The 24,148-nt window shown below is 38.1% G+C and overlaps 1 protein-coding gene across 2 annotated transcripts in view; it reads right to left on the bottom strand.

Annotated features, from left to right (window-relative positions):
• The window catches only part of LOC106132943 (WAS/WASL-interacting protein family member 3), a 29,720-nt gene extending 24,992 nt beyond the window's left edge, over positions 1 to 4,728 (bottom strand). Inside the window, exons 1-3 of one of the 2 annotated variants that reach the window (XM_060954541.1) lie at positions 4,274 to 4,728; positions 2,620 to 2,682; positions 593 to 2,154 (exon numbers count right to left, since the gene is read on the bottom strand). In XM_060954541.1, the coding sequence (XP_060810524.1) occupies positions 593 to 2,154; positions 2,620 to 2,659 (1,602 nt within the window). In that variant the 5' untranslated portion in view covers positions 2,660 to 2,682; positions 4,274 to 4,728. The remainder of the gene's footprint in view (positions 1 to 592; positions 2,155 to 2,619; positions 2,683 to 4,273) is intronic. The other variant, XM_060954542.1, reaches the window with a different exon arrangement.
• Between the last annotated feature and the right edge of the window lie 19,420 nt (positions 4,729 to 24,148).

Here is a 24,148-nt window from a genome sequence, read left to right as displayed (position 1 = left end):
AATTCAGGGTTTTGAATAGGTTCAATATGAACCATGGTAGGTTTAAAATTACCAAGTTTCAAATGAAAAAGTATCCCTTAAGTTTGAACATCACGTTCACTACCTAATTTAGGCGATGATATTATCTATGGTTTCCAAAGAGTGTATGTGAAAGAAGCGTGTCGGTTCACCGTGCGCGGGCGCAGGGCATGGTGCCGGTTCGCGGCGCACGAGGCACGCGCTCTCAGCATTGTGTCCGAATCTCATCGCCGGCTACCTTCGTACCACTGTCTTTTGTTTCGTTACCATTGTTTTTATGCATTGGAATGTGGATGCTGCAGCACGGCTCGTTTGAGAACTCGTCGATTTAAGTTTCAAAGATAAATGTATGTATGTATTGATAGGTGATAGACAAATTCTATTATCAGAAAGAACTTTCCGTGTTATATTGCTCTTAAATATTTATTAATTTGTTTCCTTATAGCCCAAAATAACTGCGAAGCCTTGGAAATTGAAGGCGAGCACAAAGAGGACTTTTGGAAATTTCCACGGAAACGAGAATTCGGTGTAGTTGATACAAAATTTTACATAAAAAACTTTAAGAAAAACTCACCTTAATCCTGTTCCGCCGGCTCGCCCGCAAAATGAGCCCATCATTCTCGATGTAGTCGGGCACCTCCTTGCGGTCGGAGAAGTTGAACACCACGGAGGTGGCGGCCGGCGCCGGCGCACGCGCGCGCCGCGCCGGCGGGCTGCCCGCGCTGCCGAGCTGCGCGCTCGCCAGCCGCGCCCACGGGGACGCCGGCTTCTCCGGAGTGTGCTCCCTGCTGCCGTTCCACGCCCGCTCGATGTCCGCGCCGCCGAGCCGAGAGTGCACGCTCGACACTTTAGCTTTGCGATCTGAGTGCCCGTTCATCATCGGCTTCGTCTCCGGTTCGGTGATTCTCTCAGTGATCTCGGGCGTCGGTTCTCGAGAGGAATGTAGCGGGGATTCTGTTGGGGTTGGGGCACGGTCGCCGGGCGGTGAGCGCATGATGGGCTCCACGAGCGCCGAGGGCGGCGGCTCGCGGCGTTCGGACCGCACGGGCAGCGCGGACTCTGTCTCGGGCGCCGGGCTCGTTATTCTCGGCGACAATTCTGCAACTTTGTCTTCGATCTCTGCCGTGAGCGGCGGCGGCGTCGGCGTGGAAGTCGCACGGCCTCGGCTCGGCGCCGGCATCGGGCGGATGACGCCGACGCGGCGCGCCCGCCCCACCAGCACCGGGTTGGCGGCGGCCAGCGGAGGAAGGTGCGAGCCTCGCCGGGGCGCCTCAAATGAGAACCGCATCGAGGAGCCGGCGCGGGCGATGCCTTCGAGCGCGGCGCGGGACACCGGTCGGGCCTCCGCCGACAACGCCGCGCCCTCCGTCTCGTCTATAGCGGATACGTCCGCGGCCACGGGGCTCGGCGAGCGGCAATCATTCAGCTCGCGAGGTTCCGGGGTAGAGGTGCGAGGGCCTTCTAGTCCGCGAAGAACTGCCGAGACCCGCGCGGCTGGTGCCGGCTTGCGCGTCGGAGCGCTCTCGAACTTCCTGAGCGTAGAGCGGACGACATCTGGCGGCGGACGTTCTGTCTCTCGCAGCAGTGGAGTCGGCCGTCGCGGCGGACGAGCGGAACGAGGGACCGGTGGACGCGGGGCCGGCGGCGGAGGGGCCGCAGGTGGCGGAGGAGCCACGAAGGGCGGGGGAGCCGCGACGGGAGGCGGCGGAGACGGGGAGGGCGGTTGTGGCTCCTCGCGGGCCTCGAGGCGGCTCAGGGCGTCGACGGATCGAGCTCGCTTGACGGACTCGCGGCGGAAAGAGAAGCCACCGGTGGCGGGCGGCATGGCGACGGAGGCGGGGCGCGGGGCGCGCGCGGGCGGGCGCGGCGCGGGCGGCGGCCGCTCGTCCAGCAGGTGCTCGAGCGAGGCGGCGCGGCGCAGCACGGAGGGCCGGCGGCGAGGCGCGTCGCGCAGCGCGAGGCTGAGGTAGCGCGACTTGAGCCGCTTGACGATGCCGGGCCCGTAGCGCAGCTCCTCGTCGTCGGGGTCGCCGGGCGGCGGCGGCGGCTGCGCGGGCGGCGGCGCGGGCCGGCTGCGCGCCGCTCGACGCTGTAGCAGCTCCCGCTTCCATTGTGGCAAGGCACCGTTCGACATGCCTGCGTATACAAATTGATAATTGTTGCAAAACATCTCTTTGAGCTTTCCAACACAATTAATTTACACAACATACACTTTATCCCTTACAGAGTAAATAAAGCCAATTCTCAGAAAGACTTTAAGACTTTATTTAACATGATGGCTTATTAAATAATGGAATGGAATTGAGATTCATAGAGTGACAGTTTTGATTGAAGAGTGCTAGTCCTTCACCTACAAGAATTCCAAGTATTTTCATTATGTTTACAAAATACGCCGTCTGAGAAGCGGCTGGCACACACTTTATTTCTTCTTTTTAAACAAGACTATCATGGAGCTTGCACTAGATAAAGGTTATTGCCTTAGTCACCTTTTACGACAAACAAGGAAAAGACACAAAGTTGTCCTATTCAAAAGTGCTGGGCCTTGCTTTCAAATTGATAGTATAACATTGGGAATGTAACGATACTTCATCAGGTACTCACCAAAGTCCTGGGCGGACTCGAGCATCGTCTCCACCATCATCTTGCGGGCCGCGGGCAAGCACACTGACGTGGAAAGCAGAGATAAACACAGTTAAGCCATTGCTGCGCACATTGATCTACTTATACATTAATGTTTCTGTCCACAATAAGGAAAAGTTGATTGGTATGTACCTACATCCAGTCCACAGGTTATATGAGTAATAACATTACTTATTGGACCGACAAACATTGTTCAATCATAACAAATAATACATTTTCCCTTATTAGTGACAAAAACAATGCAACTTAACAAAAAAGAATGCAAATAAACAATAATTGAATTGATTTACAAACTTGGTATTTTTATTTCAAAATCCTACTTAAAGTCAATTCTGTTCAGTTCATTTTACTACATAATTTTTGGAATCCTGTATGTAATCAAAAAACATATATGTACCCAAAAATTTTCAATTTGACTTCAAATTTTATTTGTTTCTTTGAAAAGACGAATAGTGATATTTTCTTGTGATCATACATACATGTATAATTATGTCTATATTTTTTGTGGGGTAGACCAACAGTATTCAGATTCAACAATTTTATCAATTCTTATGGGATGTTTCAAACTTCAATGAATAATAATTATTGTATCTTTTGGTATTGAAAAGACTGATAGGCTACATATTTATATCATACTTAAAATTTTGATCAAATTTAAAAGAATCATTAAGAACTCTGTAAATAATTATTAGATACCTAGCAAGTAAAAAGTTCTCTTTTGATACTAAAATTACTAAAAAAATAAATAGACTCTATCAGATTACAAATAAAGATCTAGCATGCAAGTGAGATCTAACTGGGCATTTCATACTTACATTCATTCTGATTAGCTAGATTATTTCCTATAGGAAAGTTTGATTCACACAAAGTTCAATGGTATATGAACAATGGACTGATCCTCTGCTCAAGTAGCTTGCTGGGGGCTGAAGTTCTAGCTAGGATAGCTATATAATTGGATAAGTTATAACAACAAATCATGCTCAAAGGCAGACAGGTGATTTACAGCAGATAAATGTCTTTTAAAAACTGCTGAAAATTCAAATCAATTTGTGTATCTGCAGCCTATCTTTAAAAAAAGGACAGGCAATTTGATACAGTCATTTTCAGCACATAAATAAATAGAGTGGAATTATTAGGTCCCATTGTCACATTATGCTGAATAGGAAAACCAGATTACTTAAGTACTTACAAGTTTTGCTGACTAATTACAATAATGAAAATGACACAGTTGTCCAATTATACTTGATTGCAAAAAATATAATTGATTAGTGAGCAAATAAGTTAACTATTACCTACTTTAGACATCATAAACAGGAAACATTAAGTCAATAAAAGCAGGTAGGTAGCTAAAAAAATAGGAAAAATAAGCAAGTTTTATCTTATTAAGTACAGGGAGCATCAGTAAACTGATAACAGAGCACGCTCGGCTTGTTCTGATAGGCCGCCGGGGCTCTTGACCCCGGCTGGTGCCTCTAAATAACTGTAGATCACAGCGCGGGGATGAAAACGATATTCTAACAGGCGTAACACGATCACAGCCAGCTCAGAAATCCACAACATGCGCTAAATTAAACGTACGATTACTTAAAACATTCTTAACATTACTCATCTGTACCTCTGTTAGAAATCCATCGACGATAAACAACTTCTTACACCAACCAATATCAGCCGGCTCACTCTCCTGGTAGTTCAATATGCAATCCACAATATAAAAAAGATGCACTTATTTATTTTTCAACCACACTAGGTACACAATACACTGTTGAAAAATACGAACGGTTCACAAACACTTTAATACTATTTACCGCTTTTCATCAACCCCCTTCACAGACAATGAGCACTTGTATTTATAGCACAAAACACACTGAATGTTCGTTATTTATACAAATTTATAGAGCTAATTTAAATGGGAATAACTAAGGAATGTCCGAAAGTAGTTATGTAGCTAAATATTTAAATTAATTAAAAATAATTGACGAACACAAACAGGCAACGTAAAGTACAACGATTGACGGACGACTTGACAGTTTGACAGAAAGGGACAGACCGACGGACTGGACTGGATTGGGGATTGCATTGAATGATGGAATGAATGAATGTGAAGTAAATGTAATGCAATTGGAACGAACGTAGGTCGTCTGACAACGACGTTTCTGTCTTTCTGACAATGACGTAACAGTTACGATTCTTGATAGAACAAGATTATGAACGAAACTGGAAACGGGTGAATTTTAGTTTGCTTTCTTATATAATAAGTTTCAAATTGATTTTTTTTTACAGGAATTGCAAAAATATTAAAACTTGCAAATTTCTTATACGCCATCTATTATTGAATAGTCAAACTAATATAACCAATAAAACAACACAGTGTGATATCTAGTAGTAAGACCAACGACACGAAATGTATTCATTTGTTGACACTAGATGGCGTTTCTAGTTATTTTCAGTAGTTGTACCCGAAACAAATCTTAATAATTATTTATAATTAGGTATTAGGTATTTTAAGTTTTCAAACTTTTAGAAATTAAACCGTTGAACATCGCCTACAAGAGGAATCCCAAGTTTATAAGCCTTTCCCTCAGTAGAATCGAATTAATTTCCAAAAATGTCAAAAGAGCCAAATATTAATAGTTTTTAATTTCCAATAAAAATATCTAACTAAGTACTGTTTGGTTTCCTTCCACCCAAAGGTTGACTGGACGAGATTGCATTAGCGATAAATCCGCCTTTGTACCATCTCAGTCTGTTTTATATTATGTTTTACTCTAATGGTGCAATAAGGAGTTTTATCTGTCTTAGTTTTATTATTAAAGATGGGCTGTAATGAAAAAGATCGGGATCATTTCTTACAAACAAAAAGTATTTATAAAAAAAAAGAAACTCTATAAACAAGATAAAATTTCCCTTTATCATAAACGTTCTTTAGCCACGGCTTTTTATCTCCCACAAAGCCTATTGTGTGGCAGCTTCAATCGATTTAATATGGCACAGAACACCGAGGGCAGGGAGGAGGTGACATATTTGTATCCTGGCTGATGTAATATGCATGAGGGGTCGGATTACTTCCATCATAAACCAATACCGCTTGCACGGGACTGGTCAAAAAGATATATTCTTTTGCATTGGTTTTATATATGTTTCTATATGAAAAAGACAGCCGACCTAATTTAAAACAAATCTGTAGTATCTGCCGTGTGGATCCCGACACCAATTAAAAACAAAAAAATAATGAGATCACTCCTTCTCTTTCCTATGGATTTAATCACTCTCAATTCTATCGTCAAGCCAAAAAGCTGACCGTGGTCAATCAGTCTCTTTAAGACAGTTGGCTCTGTCTAGCTCGTAAGGGGTATAGACGTGCCTAGATATACATATGTATGTATATTTTACGAGGATCTTCTAATTAAAATAACACATTTTTTTTAACATTTGGAAAAACATTAGTTAAATAATAAGGAGAATAACATACAAAGGCTGAAGGCGGCTTTTTTAAAAAATACTATGTAGAAGTGAAGCTGTTACCGGATCCCGGCTCCGACATAGTGGCAGAGATTGAAACTGGGAACACGCAAAAATGAGAGAGCGAGTGAAGTATGTAAATATAAAAGTAATTTAAATTTTTAACTTTTATCGCATACCGACCGAAGATATCGTTTTAAGTAGAGGGGAAATTTCCTTTTTCAGCCGGATATAGGCGTCTCATTCCAAATGGCAGGTGTTTAAAGATTTCATTTTGATACGTTTATGAACGATGGTGTGTTATCTTATCTTCGGGTTAGCCTTGTCTTCTCGTTTACCATTTGCAAAACGTGCGGGTCACATTAACTATCTGTTGTTGTTTTGTATGTTTTACTCTTATGGTGCAATAAAGAGTTTTATCTATCTATCAATTACAACTTAATGCAATACTATAACTACAATTATTTTCTTAAATATCTACGATTTAAATACTTTCATAAATACCTTATCTCCAAGCAACTACATGGTATAGATATCTCTTGTTACTTATCAAAACGTCTTTATCAATTATGGTCAGTCTCCGGACGAAAATAGTTATTGTTTCAAGGCTCGTCGCTGATAAAAGCTGACTGACAACCCTTTCTTGAAAGCTCCTAAATTAAGCATCGATTCAGTTTCGAAATTAATAATTTATTGTGGACTGTAACGTGTTTAGGATGGAGAGACGAAATAAAGGGCAATGATTTTGACCGCGTCTGTGCGGTGACACGAGCCGGCTGTCCGGCGCCGGACGATCGGACGGCCGCCGGACTCAACCGGATTCTCTTGTGTGCAAGTGTACTGTAGTGGTTGGCAGATAACAGTCAGATTTGATTGTTTAGAAGCATTCGAACAAACGCCATTCAAATGTGTATTTCTAACAAAGACGTAGATATTACTAGTCAGTAGTCATATGGTCACGTCTATATCCCTTGGGGGGTAGACAGAGCCAACAGTCTTGAAAAATGGCCACGTTTAGCTATTTGGCTTAATGATAGAATTGAGATTCAAATAGTGACAGGTTGCCAGCCCATCGCCCAAAAAAGAATCCCAAGTTTGTAAGCCTATCCCTTAGTCGCCTTTTACGACATCCATGGGAAAGAGATGGAGTGGTCCTATTCTTTTTTTGTATTGGTGCCGGGAACCACATGGTATCCCACAAGGTTAACCGGTTAAGTTGCTAATTGGGGGAGGTGTATGACCAAGAGATCAGCTAGACGAGACTACTCTTTATAAGGTAATGAAGTTGTTGATGTTCGACTCGTATAGTACGAGTTTACTGGAACATACAATGAACACTCAGTTCAATCAGAAAACGAGTAATACATCAATCAATCATTATGTATTTGTGATTCTACTCTACTTCCCGCCTATTTATAGGCATGCAACATAAATTTTGGTTCATAAAGTATGAGCCGTGTGGTTTACGGCACTTCAGAATAGAACCACTCAATGGATGTTGTAATAGGCGACTAAGAGACTTGAAAATTTGGGATTCTAATAGGCGATGGGCTAGCAACCTGTCACTATTTGAATCTCAATCAATGAACATGGCCTTTCAGTTGTTTCGTGACTATTAGCTCTGTCTCCCCTGAAAGGAATATAGATGTGACTATAAGATGTATGTATGTATAAAGTATACTAAGACAAACTAGGACTTATCATTTACCTGACCGGTGAATGAACTTGAAGCTTTGTACCAAAGCTGTCCAAAAACCTATTAAGTACTGTACCTCTGCGTAACAGGGGCTATAATATGAAGTGTCATCAGTGTGTAGTGGGGGACATAACTTAAAGCTCAGTGTGAATTGCCGAGTTACCTTCACGAACATTCCTCGCTCCGCCATTAAACATTACGGCATTCCTCATTTAATTATGAATTCTGCTCTGTAAAACCTTAGTAACCTTTATTATTTTAAAGACGTGTAACATATTACGTGTTTGTTCTTTACGGGGTAGAAATTACTCTTTATCTCGCAAGGGAACCAAATTAAAACAAGGAAAAGCCCAAGTTTATAATATTTACCTTTGATTTAATTTAACAATATTCGTGGGAAGAGAAACAACTGGCATATCCTTTATCCTTTATTAATCGCTTACTATATCTTACTTATATTATAAATGCGAAAGTCTATCTGTCTGTTCAGCTGCCACAGCTAAACCCCTGGACCGATTTGTATCAAATTAAGCGCAGATTTTATTTCTTTTTCTGGAATTTTCAACGATCCCACGGGAGTGGAGCCACGCGCAAAAGTTATTAGTACCTTTAGATGTTTTTCTTCCCTTTCAGAGCGATTGCTGTCTGACCTTTGTTTATTTACAGCAATCTTTACCAGATTGGATGACGTATAAACAGCAGAAAAAAGAAGATCCTACAATACAAATAAACCTATAATAGTAAAATATGATACTCTTTTATTTAGTCGAAAACCGTTTTAGTTACAAAACTCATCTCTAGGATTGAGTAAGACGAAGCGGATTCAAGCTAAGCTAGACTTCAACAGACCGACCTTCATTTCTCCTGAAAACCGAGCTCTTGAGTTATATACTTGCTTAGGTAAGATTTGTGATATTTCTCCATTAAAAAACTGTATGCACTTTAAGCAATTCAAATATAAAAATTTACTTCGTCTTTTATTATGCTGCTTATATACTGTTGAAGATTTGAGTTTATCTGTTCATTTTCTCTTTTAATAGGTAGTATAGCCATAGGCTTGAAGAGACTGAAGGCCACTTTCAGCAGTATGTCTTTCGGGTAGCAATGAAACTTAAGACGACTACATCAGCTAATTGAGACTTTTATAATGCGATTTGTAGATGATTCACTGCGTTAATTCTTTAAATTATGTCATTCTAGGGGACATATGTTAGCAAACTATAAATCTCAAAACATGATACAAATATTTTGACTCGATGGAAAAAAATCACAAATGTAGGTCATGATGTAAAGCATGACGCGGAGGGTGCAACTGAAAACAAGCAAGGGTGAGGGAGAGATTGTTAGAGAAAAAAATATATTATTAATCTTTTCTTATGTATGTTTATGGAAAAAGAAACGTTAACTTAAACTTTAATAGCGCAGACATTCAGTGTATTCAATTAAGTGTACAAATTAATTTACATTTTATAGGCTAATACAGCACGCAACATTGAACCATCGTATTTTCCTTTGTAAGCAAAGCCGAGGGCTATAGATATTGCAAGTTGTAATTCAAAATTTTTATTCATTATTATGGGACATTCCGAATTGTCATTTTTTTTGGTTTCACATCATTGGTTGACGTCGAATAAATTACTTAAAACTAAGTTTATTGCCGCTTTCAAAGCGTTGAATTTGTAATTTATTTATAAATCGTAAATCAATCTAATGAAGCCCAACATGTTACTTAATTTAAGTTTTAATTAAGTCTATCGCTACAAAGTTTGAATAAATTATGAAGAACACGTCTCAGCCCGCTGGGGCTCAAATTGTGGGTCTTGAGAGGGATTTTGTAGGAATTTATGTCACGACTAGCTTTTGTCCGCTACTTCTCCTACTTAAAAATAACTTTTGCTTTTTCTTAGTGAATAAAAGACATGTAATTAAAATGGGTATTTACACTTTACGTTCCACATACTAAAAACTTAATCTTATAGTAAAAAATTAAGTCTTCCATTAAGGTATATGTTAGAACCGCTCCAGCAACAGTACAAAATTATAACTGATTATCTATCTAATTACAAAGTGGTACTCTCCTTAATTCCTATAAAGCAATAGCTAACTGAATAGGCCAATTTTGGGTGCTCCTAATCATCGTACATTATAGGATTTCCCACAACTGTCATTTCGATTAACAATTCCATTTCCGGTTACGAATCTAATTTAAGAATTCAATTTCGTCAAACTAATTCAGCATTAGCGTGTTACAGTTGAAGCGTGGGAGACTAATGCTAATCTAAAAATATCACTAACAAATGATAATTTCTATTCTTAAAACTTACGACGAAAATTGGAAATAATTATAAAAACCACCAACATCAAGATAACCGCAAGCCCTGCTCTGAAGATACTCGTGTCTAATAATAAAATGGCTGCCGATGAAGTGACATTAATTAATGACATTTCATAAGCTTCTAAGTCCGCGGAGGCATCTGCGTAATTAAATAAAACGATTACGCAAAATTGATTAAGAAATTGAGGATTCTCTGGTGGGTATACAGTGAATAACGATCTATGAAGCGGCTGAAGGTTGCGCGCTCAAAGATTATGAAGAAGCAAGGATATGTTTGTGTGGTCATCAGCATTAGCCTCGGCGCTTGATATCGCTGTCGTCAGTTTAAAGAGGAGCCTGGGGTCCGTCTAAGATTGATTATTGAGTAATTCAGGTTTTTACACGAACCAACTCTTGTTTGACCTCCGCAACCTTTGTGCGGGAATCTGACGCATATTGGACCATGGTTACACGTCCAGTTGCCTGAATTAACAGGTTTCCTTATGTTGTTTTCCCTCACCGTAAGAACATTATCAAAACACTTAAAAAAACTTTCACATGAGTCAGACTACGTTTATTGATTAAATGAAATAAAAGTTCACGTGCCTTGATTATTATCCTTATGTTAGCAATCCAACTAATACACAATAGTTGCATTGGAATATGGCCGCGGTAGAACTTGAAGTTGTATATCAAGCTTTTTAAGTCGGTTTGTGGGCACATACATTGCATTTTTTGGGCAAATAGCTGCGGTTTTTTGGGTCAACCTAGAACACGCCAAGAATTGGATATATATGGTTATAGAATCCTTTACTTATTACAAAAGCAGTTTATATGTAGTAACTGATAATTTGTTGTCAGTGTGAACATAATTTCCAGTGGTTACTATTTAGGTAAAAAAAAAACGATAATAATCATGGTAAAAAACGACATCGTGCAAGAACTTAAGTCGGGAACAGCAAGGTTACGCAATTTAGAAAAATGTTCTCATGTGTTTGCGGCCGACGGCGGAGGAAATGTAACATTTGAGCGCGACACTGACGAATCGGCTCGTCCTGCGGTCGGGGCGGAGATGGCCGTGTTTGCGGTCAGACTATATTAGACAGCTCTGTTTTAGTCAATGGATTTTTCACTAAGGGTACGTATATGTAATTACTTCACTCTTTGTATACATAAATATGGTCACGTCTATATCCCTTGCAGGGTAGACAGAGCCAACCACGGCGAACGAATGGCCACGTTCAGCTATTTGGCTTAATGATAAAATTGACATTCAAATAGTGACAGGTTGCTAGCCCATCGCCTAAAAAAGAATCCCAAGTTTGTAAGCTAATCTCTTTGTCGATTTTCACGACATCCATGGGAAAGAGATGGAGTGGTCCTATTTTTTTTTGTATTGGTGCCGGGAACGACACGGCGGACTAGTAAAGAAGGATTTGTTGTGAATCCCACGGGAACGAAAAAGTGAATATTACGTGCCAATCTAATTGCCGCTAATATCAAGTAACCAAAATAAGTTCGCATGCTTGCAAAAGATATTTAAGGTTAAGAAAAAATATAATGGGGAAACAAAGATTTTTCTCGTTGAAAAGGAACAGATGGGAGAACAAGAGGAATTAATTAATTATTTGAGCGAAATGTACGCGATTCACTAATTGGAAAACGATCTCGCATGAATAAAGTTGATCTACATTATTAATTAGCAAAATGTTAATGAAATTACATTCTTACGGTTTTATTAATTATCTACATATTAAGCCGTACTGAAATCCTTCTAATTTTATAACTTTTCTTGAAAATCCTTATTCGTTATTCGTCTTCTAATGAGTGTGTGACTCTGGCAGATAATATTTGCCAGGACCATTCACTATTAAAGCATTAACTTACACATCGAACAGATTCAATGTGCAGGTGGTCAAATGTGCAGGTCACGAGAGAAGGGGCGCCATAGTCAAGGCGAGCCAATAACCCATCTGAACATTTACTTTACACTTATTCAAATTCAATTCAAATTTCATTATTTTTCTCTACACAAACTTAAATCAAAATAGGTATACAAAAGTTAGCTATAACTATACAAAGTAAGTTTGTGAGAGACTGGAGTCTGAACTAAGCAGGGCTTGTATCTCAGTACACCAGCCTCTCCCCACAAAGAGCACTTATACAACTAACGAATATAATAGAATAAACATATAACAGCGGAATGAATTAGAGAAAATAAAACCTATTATAACAAAACAGCAAAAGGATTTTTTTTTTAATTTTTTTTTTAGTATTAACATTATTAATAAGATTTCGCCTTATTTAGTATTTAAACTAATAGATGTAAAAGGTTCTCTGTCTGTTCGTAGTCGAGGCCCAGCAGGAAATTTGTAATGGTTTTTTTATATGAATATTTTGGAAGTTGAGTACGTACTCTATATAAAAAGACTTTCACGTCGGCTAAAGCAGGGTGTCTTGGCGAATGATAAAATGTGAACATCATGTCAAACTACTGATAGGTATTTTTTGTCAGGAAAATGGTAGGGAAGCGCATGTGTCCTGCCTTAAAGCTTAGTGCCTGAGGGTAAAACTGAGAACAAGTAGGTAAAAATGAGACAGAGAAACAAAAAAAATCAGTCACTTGTTGATTGTATTGTAGAAGAGAAAGCTAGAGAAATCTCGTATAATACTGTCCTTGATGCGGGCGTAAGGTTTTTATTTCAAGCCTTTTAATAACCTGGGGCGTGATATTGAAACGGAGCATCTACATGAGGCTTGAAAGAATACGCCCTGTGTCGAAATTGGGAACGATGGTTTATTTTATAGATACGTTGCTCACTGTTAACCTGCCAATTCGGTAAGAGCGTTGGTGATCAAACAGTAAAGGTTTAAAAGAGGATGTAATGCAAATCTTACCGCAGCCATGTTTAATGACTCTTTTCTGGATAACGAACATTATTTGAATGCTACGATTTTACGGTGAGGGACCATCGCGAAGAAATCTGAACATTCAGGTTGTGTTATTATGATCCAATACGGGTAAGGTTTTCCCCTAAAAAGTTGCGAAGGTTAGAAAGAGAATCACTTCGTGTAATAACCTAAGTTATCCACTCCAGGAGCACAGCTTTAGGCGGACCAAAGGCTCCATAGAGAGGTGAGGACACCTAGGGCTAACGGTAACCAGGAAGATATTTAAATATTACATTAGTGTGTTAATATATTTGCAGGAATTAAGTCGCAGAAACAGGTGACGCATCTACACAAATCCACATCTTGGGGCAGGATCCGTAAAACAAAGATAATGATATTCAATCCTGATGGATGAGTGTGCGATGTGGCGTCGCGTGATAGCGCTCCGAATTATAATTACGTATTTTCACAACGCCAACAATAACGCTGGAAATTATGTTTTCATTCTACATCGAACGATGCCTTGTGATTGAAACGAAAAATAAATTGGCCAAATATTATTACGATAAATATTTTTGGTTAACTTAAGATTCTTTTTTTAGGGGATGGCTTAGAAAAGTGTCGCTATTTGAAACTCATTTTCGTGTGTTAATGTGGCATTTAAGTATTTACGAGGCTGTTGATTCTTATGAGAAAAAGGGGAGATAAATTATGTATATATTTTTTTCACCTTCATATACCTACATAAAAATGAAACTTTAGAAGTGAATATTCTGTACATTGTAAATAGTAAGCACGGTTTAATTTATTTATAGGACTTAAGCCTCCCTTAATGACTGCTAACTGTGTATAGAAAGAACTTTGATATGCTATTAAATTCAAGTTTCCTACATTTCTTGTTTCGTCTGTAAGTTTTCCCTCAGCCATTTACTTAATCACTCAGAGTTCTTTTTTTTTTACAAATCACACAGATTGAGTTAGCCTCGAAGTAAGTTCGAGACTTGTGTGACGAGATACTAACTTAACGAAACTATATTTTATAATAAATACTAATATAGATAAACATCCAAGACCCAGGTCTTTTCTCATCATGACGTGGACGGGATTCGAACCCGGGACCTCCGGTGTCACAGACAAGCGTACTACCGCTGCGCCACAGAGGCCGTTGTATATGTATTGAATGTATGACTATTAGCTCCACTGCCGTTGGAATATCTTGATAAAATTCATTAATAAGTCAGGTTATGATCTATCAGAGTAACAATTTTTTTCCAACTTAAACACATCCTTACAAACTTCGCATTTATAATATTAGCAGAATAGGGTTTTACTGCATTTTGAGGCTGTAAAAATTTTGTATAAAGACTTTACGAGTACAAGATACCAGTACAGCATATATATACAGAGAAATAGGGCTCCTCAGGGGCTTGTTATTTGATGATGATACAAGGTTACTCGATAAACGCAATAAAAACTGATATACCAGCACCAGACAGACCTTTTGTCTCTCTTCACAACACAGGAATCTCGATAACGAAGAAAATTTCGAGATTATAGTTAAGTAGTTATAATATAAAAGTACGTCGTAAGAACGGATTACTTCAAAATCCAGTGGGTGAAAGACTTTCTTTTGAAAGGAATTTCTGAGCAAAATATACTCTTTTAAGGAATTTAATACTTTTCGTCTTATAGTTTTCATTATAAGCAACATTATATAAATAATATCTTGAAAACGTCTAGAAATTAATAGTCTACATTAAAAAGCTTTGCTTGCAATAAAAACATTAAATATAAATATAACATTTCAATTTAATTTTTGCTAAAAAACAATTACCTATGTATATAAATTTCAATGAAATACCATTTTAAACCTTGTAGGCGACTCTAAATATAATAAACTCTAAATAATAACTGAGCAAACTCAGTGCCATACCTCTGCAATTTCGACATCATAAATAAAGAGCGAGTGCGCAGTTTATCGCAAAGTTACGTTCCGTGTCGCCGCCCAATAAATTTGTGGAGTCGTCGAAGTTTAATAATTTCTAATGTAATTTGTATCGAAGGTAATTTTAATTATTATCTTTGCTTTTCCTGTTAATATCTATCTGGATGAAAACTAATTGACTTGTACTTACGGAAAGTACTTATAATGATAAAATCTATATACCTATAGAACGCATAGGTGACTGACTATCTGACTTATCTATCAACATACAGCCCAAACTCCTAGACAGGTCGAGCTGAAATTTGACTTTCTGGAAGTTGCTATGATGTAGGTATTCGCTAATGGGATGGGAATGGGAGAAAACGGAATTTTTCGTTTTACGCAGACGGAGCCGCTGGCGCTCTCTAGTAAATTTATACATATTTATAACTTAATCATTTCTTGTTACCCTGATAATAATACGCCTTGGAATGTTTGATGCATTCTTAGCACTTTTGTTCTTTAGTCGCCTTCTACAAAATCCAAAACAAAGAAATCAAATAATCAAGGATCAAGGGAATCAAGATTCTCCTTAGATACCTACAAACTATACGCGTAGGTTATGCCAAAAAAAGTGAAATTTAACATCGTGAAAGTAACATAAAAACTTGTGTGAGATCATATTCGAAGGTAACCGTTATGTGGGAGGTGAGAACGCAGCCGGGAGTAGGAGGATGCCGACGTCTACTACTGACCTAATTGTGCCGTGTGGTTCCCGGCACCAATACAGAAAAGAATAGGATCACTCCATCTCTTTCCCATGGATGTCGTAAAAGGCGACTTAAGGATAGGTGATAGATAGGGCTAGCAACCTGTCACTATTTGGATCTCAATACTATTGTAGCGGGAGCGATGATTCGGCTCGACCGCCACCAAAGGGAAGATCTTCCGCCAGGCTAAGTGTTATGCCTGGGGAACCGCGGCTCCGACGATGTTGTGTCGGAGGTTGTATATATAGCTCCAATCCGTGAAATCTCTGTAATCGCGATTTATGTTCTTCGCTGCTATTGGCTGAGCGCGTCAATTTCTTCGCGATGATTGACAGTTGTTGTGTGATTTGATGTTGTTGACGAGTGGCGTAGAGATGTCGCCACACTATCAATAAGCCAAAAAGCTGAACGTCTCCGATCAGTCTTTTCAAGACTGACTGGCTCTGTCTACCCCACAAGATATATAGACGTGACCATATTTATGTATGTATTTAAGTACTACTTAATTGTATTAAACCAATCCACTTATGTCTAAAAGAACTAGATTGCGTTCATCGACCACAGCAGTCACTGCGATGAGCGACGGCCGGCAGGTAGGCGCCACACCACATCAATCTTCATCCAGAGATAATGTGATTGCGATCGCGTGATGTTCATTTCTCCCAAAACCCACCGAGATGTTATCTGAGGTAATTGCTATCGAATTACCACACACGTGCGGATCATTCCGCGATGCCAATTGTGATGTTTATGAGACAAGTAGGAGATGTTGTCTAGTTAAGTCAAGAGACGTGATAATAATGCGACGTATTAAGATAATGCCGAAATACGTAAAATGACGAGCTGTCAACTAAACCGTTTCGGAAGAATTGCCATTGACCTTTTACTGTTATTACTGGACGTGTGATACATTATTTTGATTAGACACGGGTGAAACTAAAATCTCTAATCCAATTTCCATTAATCTATCTATAGTTTCTATTTCGCATGGTTGCGCAGGTCATACAAGAGTGCCTTCGTAATAGAAGTTTTAGACGGGGGTTCAAAATAATAGCAAAACACTGTATCTACTTAAAAATTTAAAAAGACAAGTTATTCGTTCTATGAAAACAGCCGTGTGGTTCGCGACACTTTAGAATAAAACCACTCCATATATATCTCATGGATGTCGTAAAAGGCGACTAAGGGATACAACTAGGGATCTTCTTGTTCTTGATTGTTTCTTCTTGTTGCCTATGGACTTACAGCTTGACACTATTTGAATCTTAATTCCATCATTTAGCTATACAGCTGAACGTGGTTTTTCAGTCTTTTCAAGACCGTCGCCTCTGTAAACCCCGTAAGGGATAAAGTCGTAATTATATGTAGGGTAAGGAGGGGGAATGACGCTCAGTGGGTAATGGCGTTCACCTAGGTAAATCTATCAAAACGCAGCATATAGCAACACGCCACGACGCATGAAGGCGCGGGGGAAGGGGGCCTCTAACAGGCGGCGACACGAACCGACAGTCAGCCCGCATCACCTGACCGTGAAGTGCATTTCTTTGTTTGAGGCCGCGCCGATGTAATTTTACGTTTGGTGTTTTCTGTCGGTAAGTCTTAAATTTTAATGCCTATTTTATTATTAATTTACTTTTTCTGATAGTTAAACTATTCTATTTTGTAAATATAGTAAATTTTCAACTCTATTGTGCATATTTTTATTATTATTTCACATCAATCGCAAAATGGGCGTTTGGGGTTATACCGCTCATTTGAGCGCCATTACCCCTTAGTGACAATTTTTATTTCATTGTTGTAGATATGCCAAGAAAACGCAGTTAATCGTAACCAAAAACCCGTTGATGAGCCAAGATCTCCGGTATCATTTGCTGCTCTAGCAATCACACCTACTCCAGGACCATCTTTTAAGCGAGGTCAAAGAAAGCGAAAACAACATGCTACCATTTTAACAGCAACCCCTATGAAAATTATTTTAGAAGACAAAGAAAAGAAAAAAGTAGAGAAACTTAAGAAAACGGGGAAAAAACAAAGGGAAGAAACCAAAGAAACAAAAAACGCACAAGAGAAAAATTTTAATGTCCAGTTCTTCAAATAGTGATGATGGAGACCAAATATGCGACGATGACAGCGATAATGACATGAATGTGGATAATGAAAATTACAATAAATGCATCATCTGCGAAAAATTCGGCAAAAACAAGGAATTGTGGTACATATGTTCGGGATGGGATGCACCAGAAGGTTTTATCTGTGATTTATGTGTTCGAAAATAACGAATTAATACGAATTTGTGTTTCTAGAACTCACTTTTATTTTATAATGTTGATATCATTCCTGTTTTTTTAATTAACACATATATAATCGGTTATATTTCTTAAAAACATGTTTGAGCGTCGTTACCCCGTACCCCGAGCGGTATTACCCAGAGTAAGGGGGCAATGCCGCTCAAGCATGTTTTTTTTAAAATGTTTTTTTACTATTAGTAAATAAAAGGTATACGCTTTTATTGTTAACTAGTTGATTACTAGAGAGTTAAAGACTATGTTTCTTTTTTAAATTTTGAATTAAAATGTCTAATCAAAAAAATACACCATTTTTTCGTTAGCTGAACGCCATTCCTATGTAAGAAAACACCATCACTTAAAAGGTGTCTTTTTAGCGGACCTTCATATATTCGAGAATATACAAACTATACTGAAAATAAGAGTATCTACTTCAATAGAATTCTGTTATCGCATCAAGTCAAACCCCGCTTCATGTTTGGAGTGTGGTTGTAACATCCCCGCTTTCGTCTCAAACAGTAGCTTGCATTGTCACCTCCAGCGGTGCAAACTTGGTAGAAGTGCAACAAATGCAACGCAAACATTAACATGTCTGTTATACGCTTTGCAAGTAAATTGGTTCTTGTAAATTATACATGTGAGATGTGTACATGAGGGAAACAAGCTGCTTGATATTTTGAAATATTATATTCGTACATTCACAAGAAGGTACAACTTATATTTTGAAACATTTTATTATTATATATAAGTAAGTGCCGTAGGAAAGTAAGTAATATTACCGTATAAATGCCGTGTGGGTCCCGGCACCAAAATGAATAAGAATAGGACCACTCCATCTCTTGGATTTCGTAAAAGGGGACTAAGGGATATGATATGCTTATAAACTTGAGATTCTTCTTTGAGGCGATGGGCTAGCAGCTTGTCACTATTTAGATCTCAACTTTATCATTAACCTAGGCTCTGTCTTCCCTGCAAGGGATATAGACGTGATTATATGTATGTAGGAAAACAGCATCACTAAATGTATGTATGTATCCATGATTGTGGTGTATATTATTGTGAAATTACGCGCAACTTGTAAAGGTCAATAAAATGAAAGGATTGAGTTTAGAAGGAAGAGCCTGGGATTTTTCACTATTACGATTTGAATCTCCGCTCATTCGAGCGTTTTCGAGACTGTTAATTCTGTCTACTCTGTTTTATGTATCTATTTATTACATTAAAATGTGATTTAATACCGAAACATATCCGAAGAATACCAAAAAAAGTAAGATTTTACAAAAAAAAATCAATTTATATAGTTAAATAAGCTTACTAATTAATTAATTATTTAATTGTTAAATTAGCATTCTAATTTAATCAATATCAAACTATTTTTTGGTATGTTCAGCTCAAAATTTGTTGACAGAAAGTAGAATAAATCTTTTATTCAATCCTGTAGATTTTAATCTGGCAAGATGGCAACGGAACTGAACTAATAAAATGTTTTATTGCGATCTGAATTTACATTTGTCAGGACAAGAACCTTGGACCGCTGCGTGTATTGATTTCTTTATGGTGTGGTGGAGTGCAGACACTCACAATACGAGGAATAAGCTCAGCAAATATATAAAGTGTGCAAACGTTTTAGATATTGTTTGCAGGGACAGTGGCAAGTAAACAGACGCAGTCTCTACCTACCCCTCCGTAGAAGATGCGTGATTTTATGTATGTATCTCAATTAACAATAGAAATGGCAACAAATAATTATATCGTTTTTGATGTAATTCATTATCACAGCTTAAATTATAGATTTCTTGTTTTACTTTTTTATCTTATATATATATAATTCTCGTGTCACAATGTTCGTGCCCGTACTCCTCCGAAACGGCTTGACCGATTCTCATGAAATTTTGTGAGCATATTGCGTAGTCCTGAGAATCGGCCAAAATCCATTTTTTTATACCCTTTAGTGATAAGGGTTGTCCACCCTTAAACATTAAAGTTGAAGAATCATAATCTAGCTACGTAGCTAAAATTAATACCACATGATAATGATTTTGGCTTAAAAGAAATCCTTTATATTATTAATCTCAGCTCAAAAATTTAAAAATAAGATTTGTATAAAGTAAACCAAGCGAGTAGGGACCGGGACAGGGTGATGCAAAACTTGATATTTGCATTTAGATAGATTCATCGCGAATTAAATCTTACTTATCGTCATAAAATTTACTGAAATACTATTAACATTTCATTGAAAACGAGTACTGTTCCTGTAGGAACATGTACGAGTAAAAAATATAATGATGTGTTTATAAAATTTTTCATCGTAATTACAAATGTCTTGTATATATCCTCTGCGAGGTAGAAAGAGACTACACTTTGTTGGATGGCTGCAATGATTACATACGATAAGAAATAATCCTGCGTATAACAATTCGAATCACTAAAGTTTATTTAAAGGTGCGCATACATACATATGGTTGATGATGGCCAACAGTCTTGAAAAGACTGAATGGCCACGTTCAGCTATTTGGCTTAATGATAGAATTGAGATTCAAACAAACTGCTTTTCAATTAGGATTCCTCGACAAATGATGCGTTGGAGAGAACGTGCCGAGGTGTGTACATTACAATTGTAGATCAAGTTAATCTCACGATAAATACACAGTGGCGAAATAAGCTGTGTTGTAGCCCACAGATGTTAAACAATTTGTTTAGTGCCACTAATTATTTCGCAATTTAGAGCAACACGTGCTCTTAAGTAAGTAAGTAAAGTTTAAGTATGTAACGCTCTAAGTTTCGCATTGTGCTGGAATACGTACAAATAAATATACATATGATCACGCTTCTTTCTAGGAGGGGTAGGCAGAGACAACATCTTTTCACTTCTCACCGATCCTGGCATACTTCTTCTTCCACAATTATAACTCTCTTCATGCAAGATCGTCGATTACGAAGTTAATTGAAAGTAATTAATGTATTTTACTAAAGTATAACATAATGGTAGGTAGACTTAGAAACTTGGGACTATCCTGCTAGCAGCCTGTCTCTATCTGAATCTCAATTCCATTATTAAGCCAATCAGCTTAACGTGACTTTGGCGTCTTTCCGAGACTGTTGGCTGTGTTTATCTTGTAACGGATGCGAGCGTGTATGTATTTATACCAAAATTTACCTACATATAAAAATCAGAAATCCTCGTATACTACTTATATATAGTACATACATTCATATGGTCACGTCTATGTCCTTTGCGGGGTAGACAGAGCCAACAGTCTTGAAAAGACTGAACGGCCACGTTCAACTATTTGGCTTAATGATAGAATTCAAATAGTGACAGGTTGCTAGCCCATCGCCTAAAAAAGAATCCCAAATTTGTAAGCCTATCCCTTAGTCGCCTGTTACGACATCCATGGGCAAGAGATTGAGTGGTCCTATTATTTTTTGTATTGGTGCCGGGAATCACACTGCACTTACATATATATAATTCTATTTTAATATACATAATATAGAGGAACAGTACTCTTTTTCAATACTTGAAGCCCGTTTCAATAGAAGTATCTATTAAAATGGATATCAAATGAAAATGTCTTATGAATAAAACGGTTTCCAATTTACACAAAGGAAAGAAATTCATTGCAATAGATCTCCAGGGACGCCATCAATGAGATAGTTATAAAAGGCGTCGGGTATCATTTCTTAGTATTTCTCAGAAGCCAACGATATTCTCGAAGGCTTTCCAATATCGGGTATTCATATCAGTTATCTGGTATATTGAGCAATTATTATAGGCTTTTAAAATATAGATTCAATTGTTGTAAATAATTGTGTAAACTATTTAATTGTTGCAAAATGAGAGCGAATCACAAAGCGAGTTTATACTATGTCTACGAGCTACGACGCATTGCAACGATCTACAAGTTGTACGACGCATGGCTATCACTAAATAAATAATGCTATGCTAAATGCAAGGCTATGAGATGCGACATATATACTGCTAAGATCTTAGATAATTTCGTCAGGTGCATCAGCATTAGGATTCCCTAAACAATTGATAAACAAATAAAGCTTGAGATTTTTTTCAAAATTAAGTTATATGTCATCTTTCAATAAGAAACATTATAGAAGCTAGTCATGCGTTACTCTACTATATCTTCAACCAGCCCCCGGAATGTTCCAACATGGATCTGCAATTTGCGACCGCTTCGGAGAAATGGCCGTCATTTAGTGTCCATTACCGTTGTGATTTGACCCGTCCACGCCGTACTGAATCGATATGATTTCAAAATGAATGGATGTAAGGTATCACTTTATGACGTCAAACTTGTATTACTAAGGCTTCCAAAGCGCAAGTGTGGAAGAAGCATCATTACCCTAGCTAGTCAACGGTCACTACACACATCAATTCTTTGTTTCTTACGGAAGATCGGATTTATATTATTACAATTTATAAAGTCAAAAGATTAAGAAGTTAAAAAAATATGTTAAGCTGAATGGCGTTAATGCGGAATTGAGATTCAGAACAATACGAATAAGTCGCATGTCATTTGTTTATTATAAGGCATTATCGAATTAAATTGTATAGTATCTTTGTTTTAATCCCATAACAAGTCATGAACTTACTTTTGCGCTAGTTAATGATTTATCGGTAGGTATACATATATTTATCTTTACGGTGATGATAATGATTCCATTCAAGCAGACGACCACTTTGAGAGACCCCCCGAAATTAATTGGAAACACCACTTTATAAAAATATGCAAGCATGTACCTAACGAATTAATTTGCTATAGTCAAATATATACATATATGTATATATCATAAGTTATAGTCAAAACGAGTTCATTTGCCAAAAAATCAAGAAGTCCTCCCTTACCACAACAGCTTTCAAACGGTTCAAACGGGTTTCATTAAAAAGCCGATTCCTCAATCGTCAAATTGAACCCTTTTGTTGGGAATACTTCAGTTGCGGGTTGCTGCCCAATTGCTCTCACGTTATAACTTTGGAATCGATTTTCATTAAATGTGGTCAAAAGTCATTTCATTAAAAAAATATTTTGACAAATGGATCGTGATATATTTATACATTTATTACATTAAGAGACAGAAACATAGAAATACATTTAGAGATTTTCATGAATAATTGGAACAGAATACAGCGTGGGATCGCCTTTTTAATTTTTTTTTCTTCTTTGTCGTTTTTCAATGATTGTTTGTTTGCAATATTCTGTATTGTGCAATTTTGATACTAAAGAACTCACGCCTCTGGCCTTGTTTAGACATATAAAAATATTGTTAATTCCCTTTCCCGCAGAAATTTTGGCCTTCATAAGGAACCTAATACCCCTATAGAACCAACGGTTTGCGCTGTGTGTTGGGTGTCAATCTATCAGTGAACACCTTTACTTATACATATAGATAAAGGTTGAGAATAATCATTTTTTTATTAACCCTCTTTTTGCGGAGGTTAAAACAAATGAAATGTCTAAAGCGGAAACGTCAATAATGAATAAATGCCGACGCTGTCTTCCAATGAAGCGCCGAAAAAAGTAATAATTAGCTTACTTTGATTCAACTTGACCCGGGACGGGACGCGACATCATTTCCAAACGAATAAGAAATAGAATTTCTTAATGGAAATAAATTTCGGCACAGAAGGAGTGCGGAAGTGAAGTACGAGAATAATAGATCGCTCGAGCCATCAAAATTATTTGCGAAATGTTGTTGCCATGCGAAGCTAGGGTTTGTGCGACTATTAATTTTAATGTTGTTGCTGGGGATGGATGTTCACCGGCGCGTATATTTCCGGTACGATTATCATTTTTTGATGTCCTGAAGGACGATGAGTACCAAAATATAGATGCTCTTTATCGTATCAAAATAATACAATAATTAATGACAGATATTAGTAAAATTACAAAGGGATATAATAAAAAAAAACCTTATCGTTCCTTTTACGCGAATCGACTTCTATTTGACCTCGGCAACCTTTTGCAGGGGAACCAATTTTTTATTGGATCATGGTTTCACGTCCAGTTACTTCACAATGTTTTTCTTCTCTTTTACCGTAAGAGCACCGGTCAGCACTCAAAGTATGTATTAATAAACATAGAAAAGTAATTGATACATGGTCGACGTTGGATTTGAGTCTGTGCCTCCTTGCACATC

The sequence above is a fragment of the Amyelois transitella genome, chromosome 4, assembly GCF_032362555.1.
Source record: "Amyelois transitella isolate CPQ chromosome 4, ilAmyTran1.1, whole genome shotgun sequence".
In the NCBI taxonomy this organism is placed as follows: domain Eukaryota; kingdom Metazoa; phylum Arthropoda; class Insecta; order Lepidoptera; family Pyralidae; genus Amyelois; species Amyelois transitella.
Note: the sequence above shows the minus strand (reverse complement) of the source record. Positions and strands in the feature narration are given on the sequence as shown.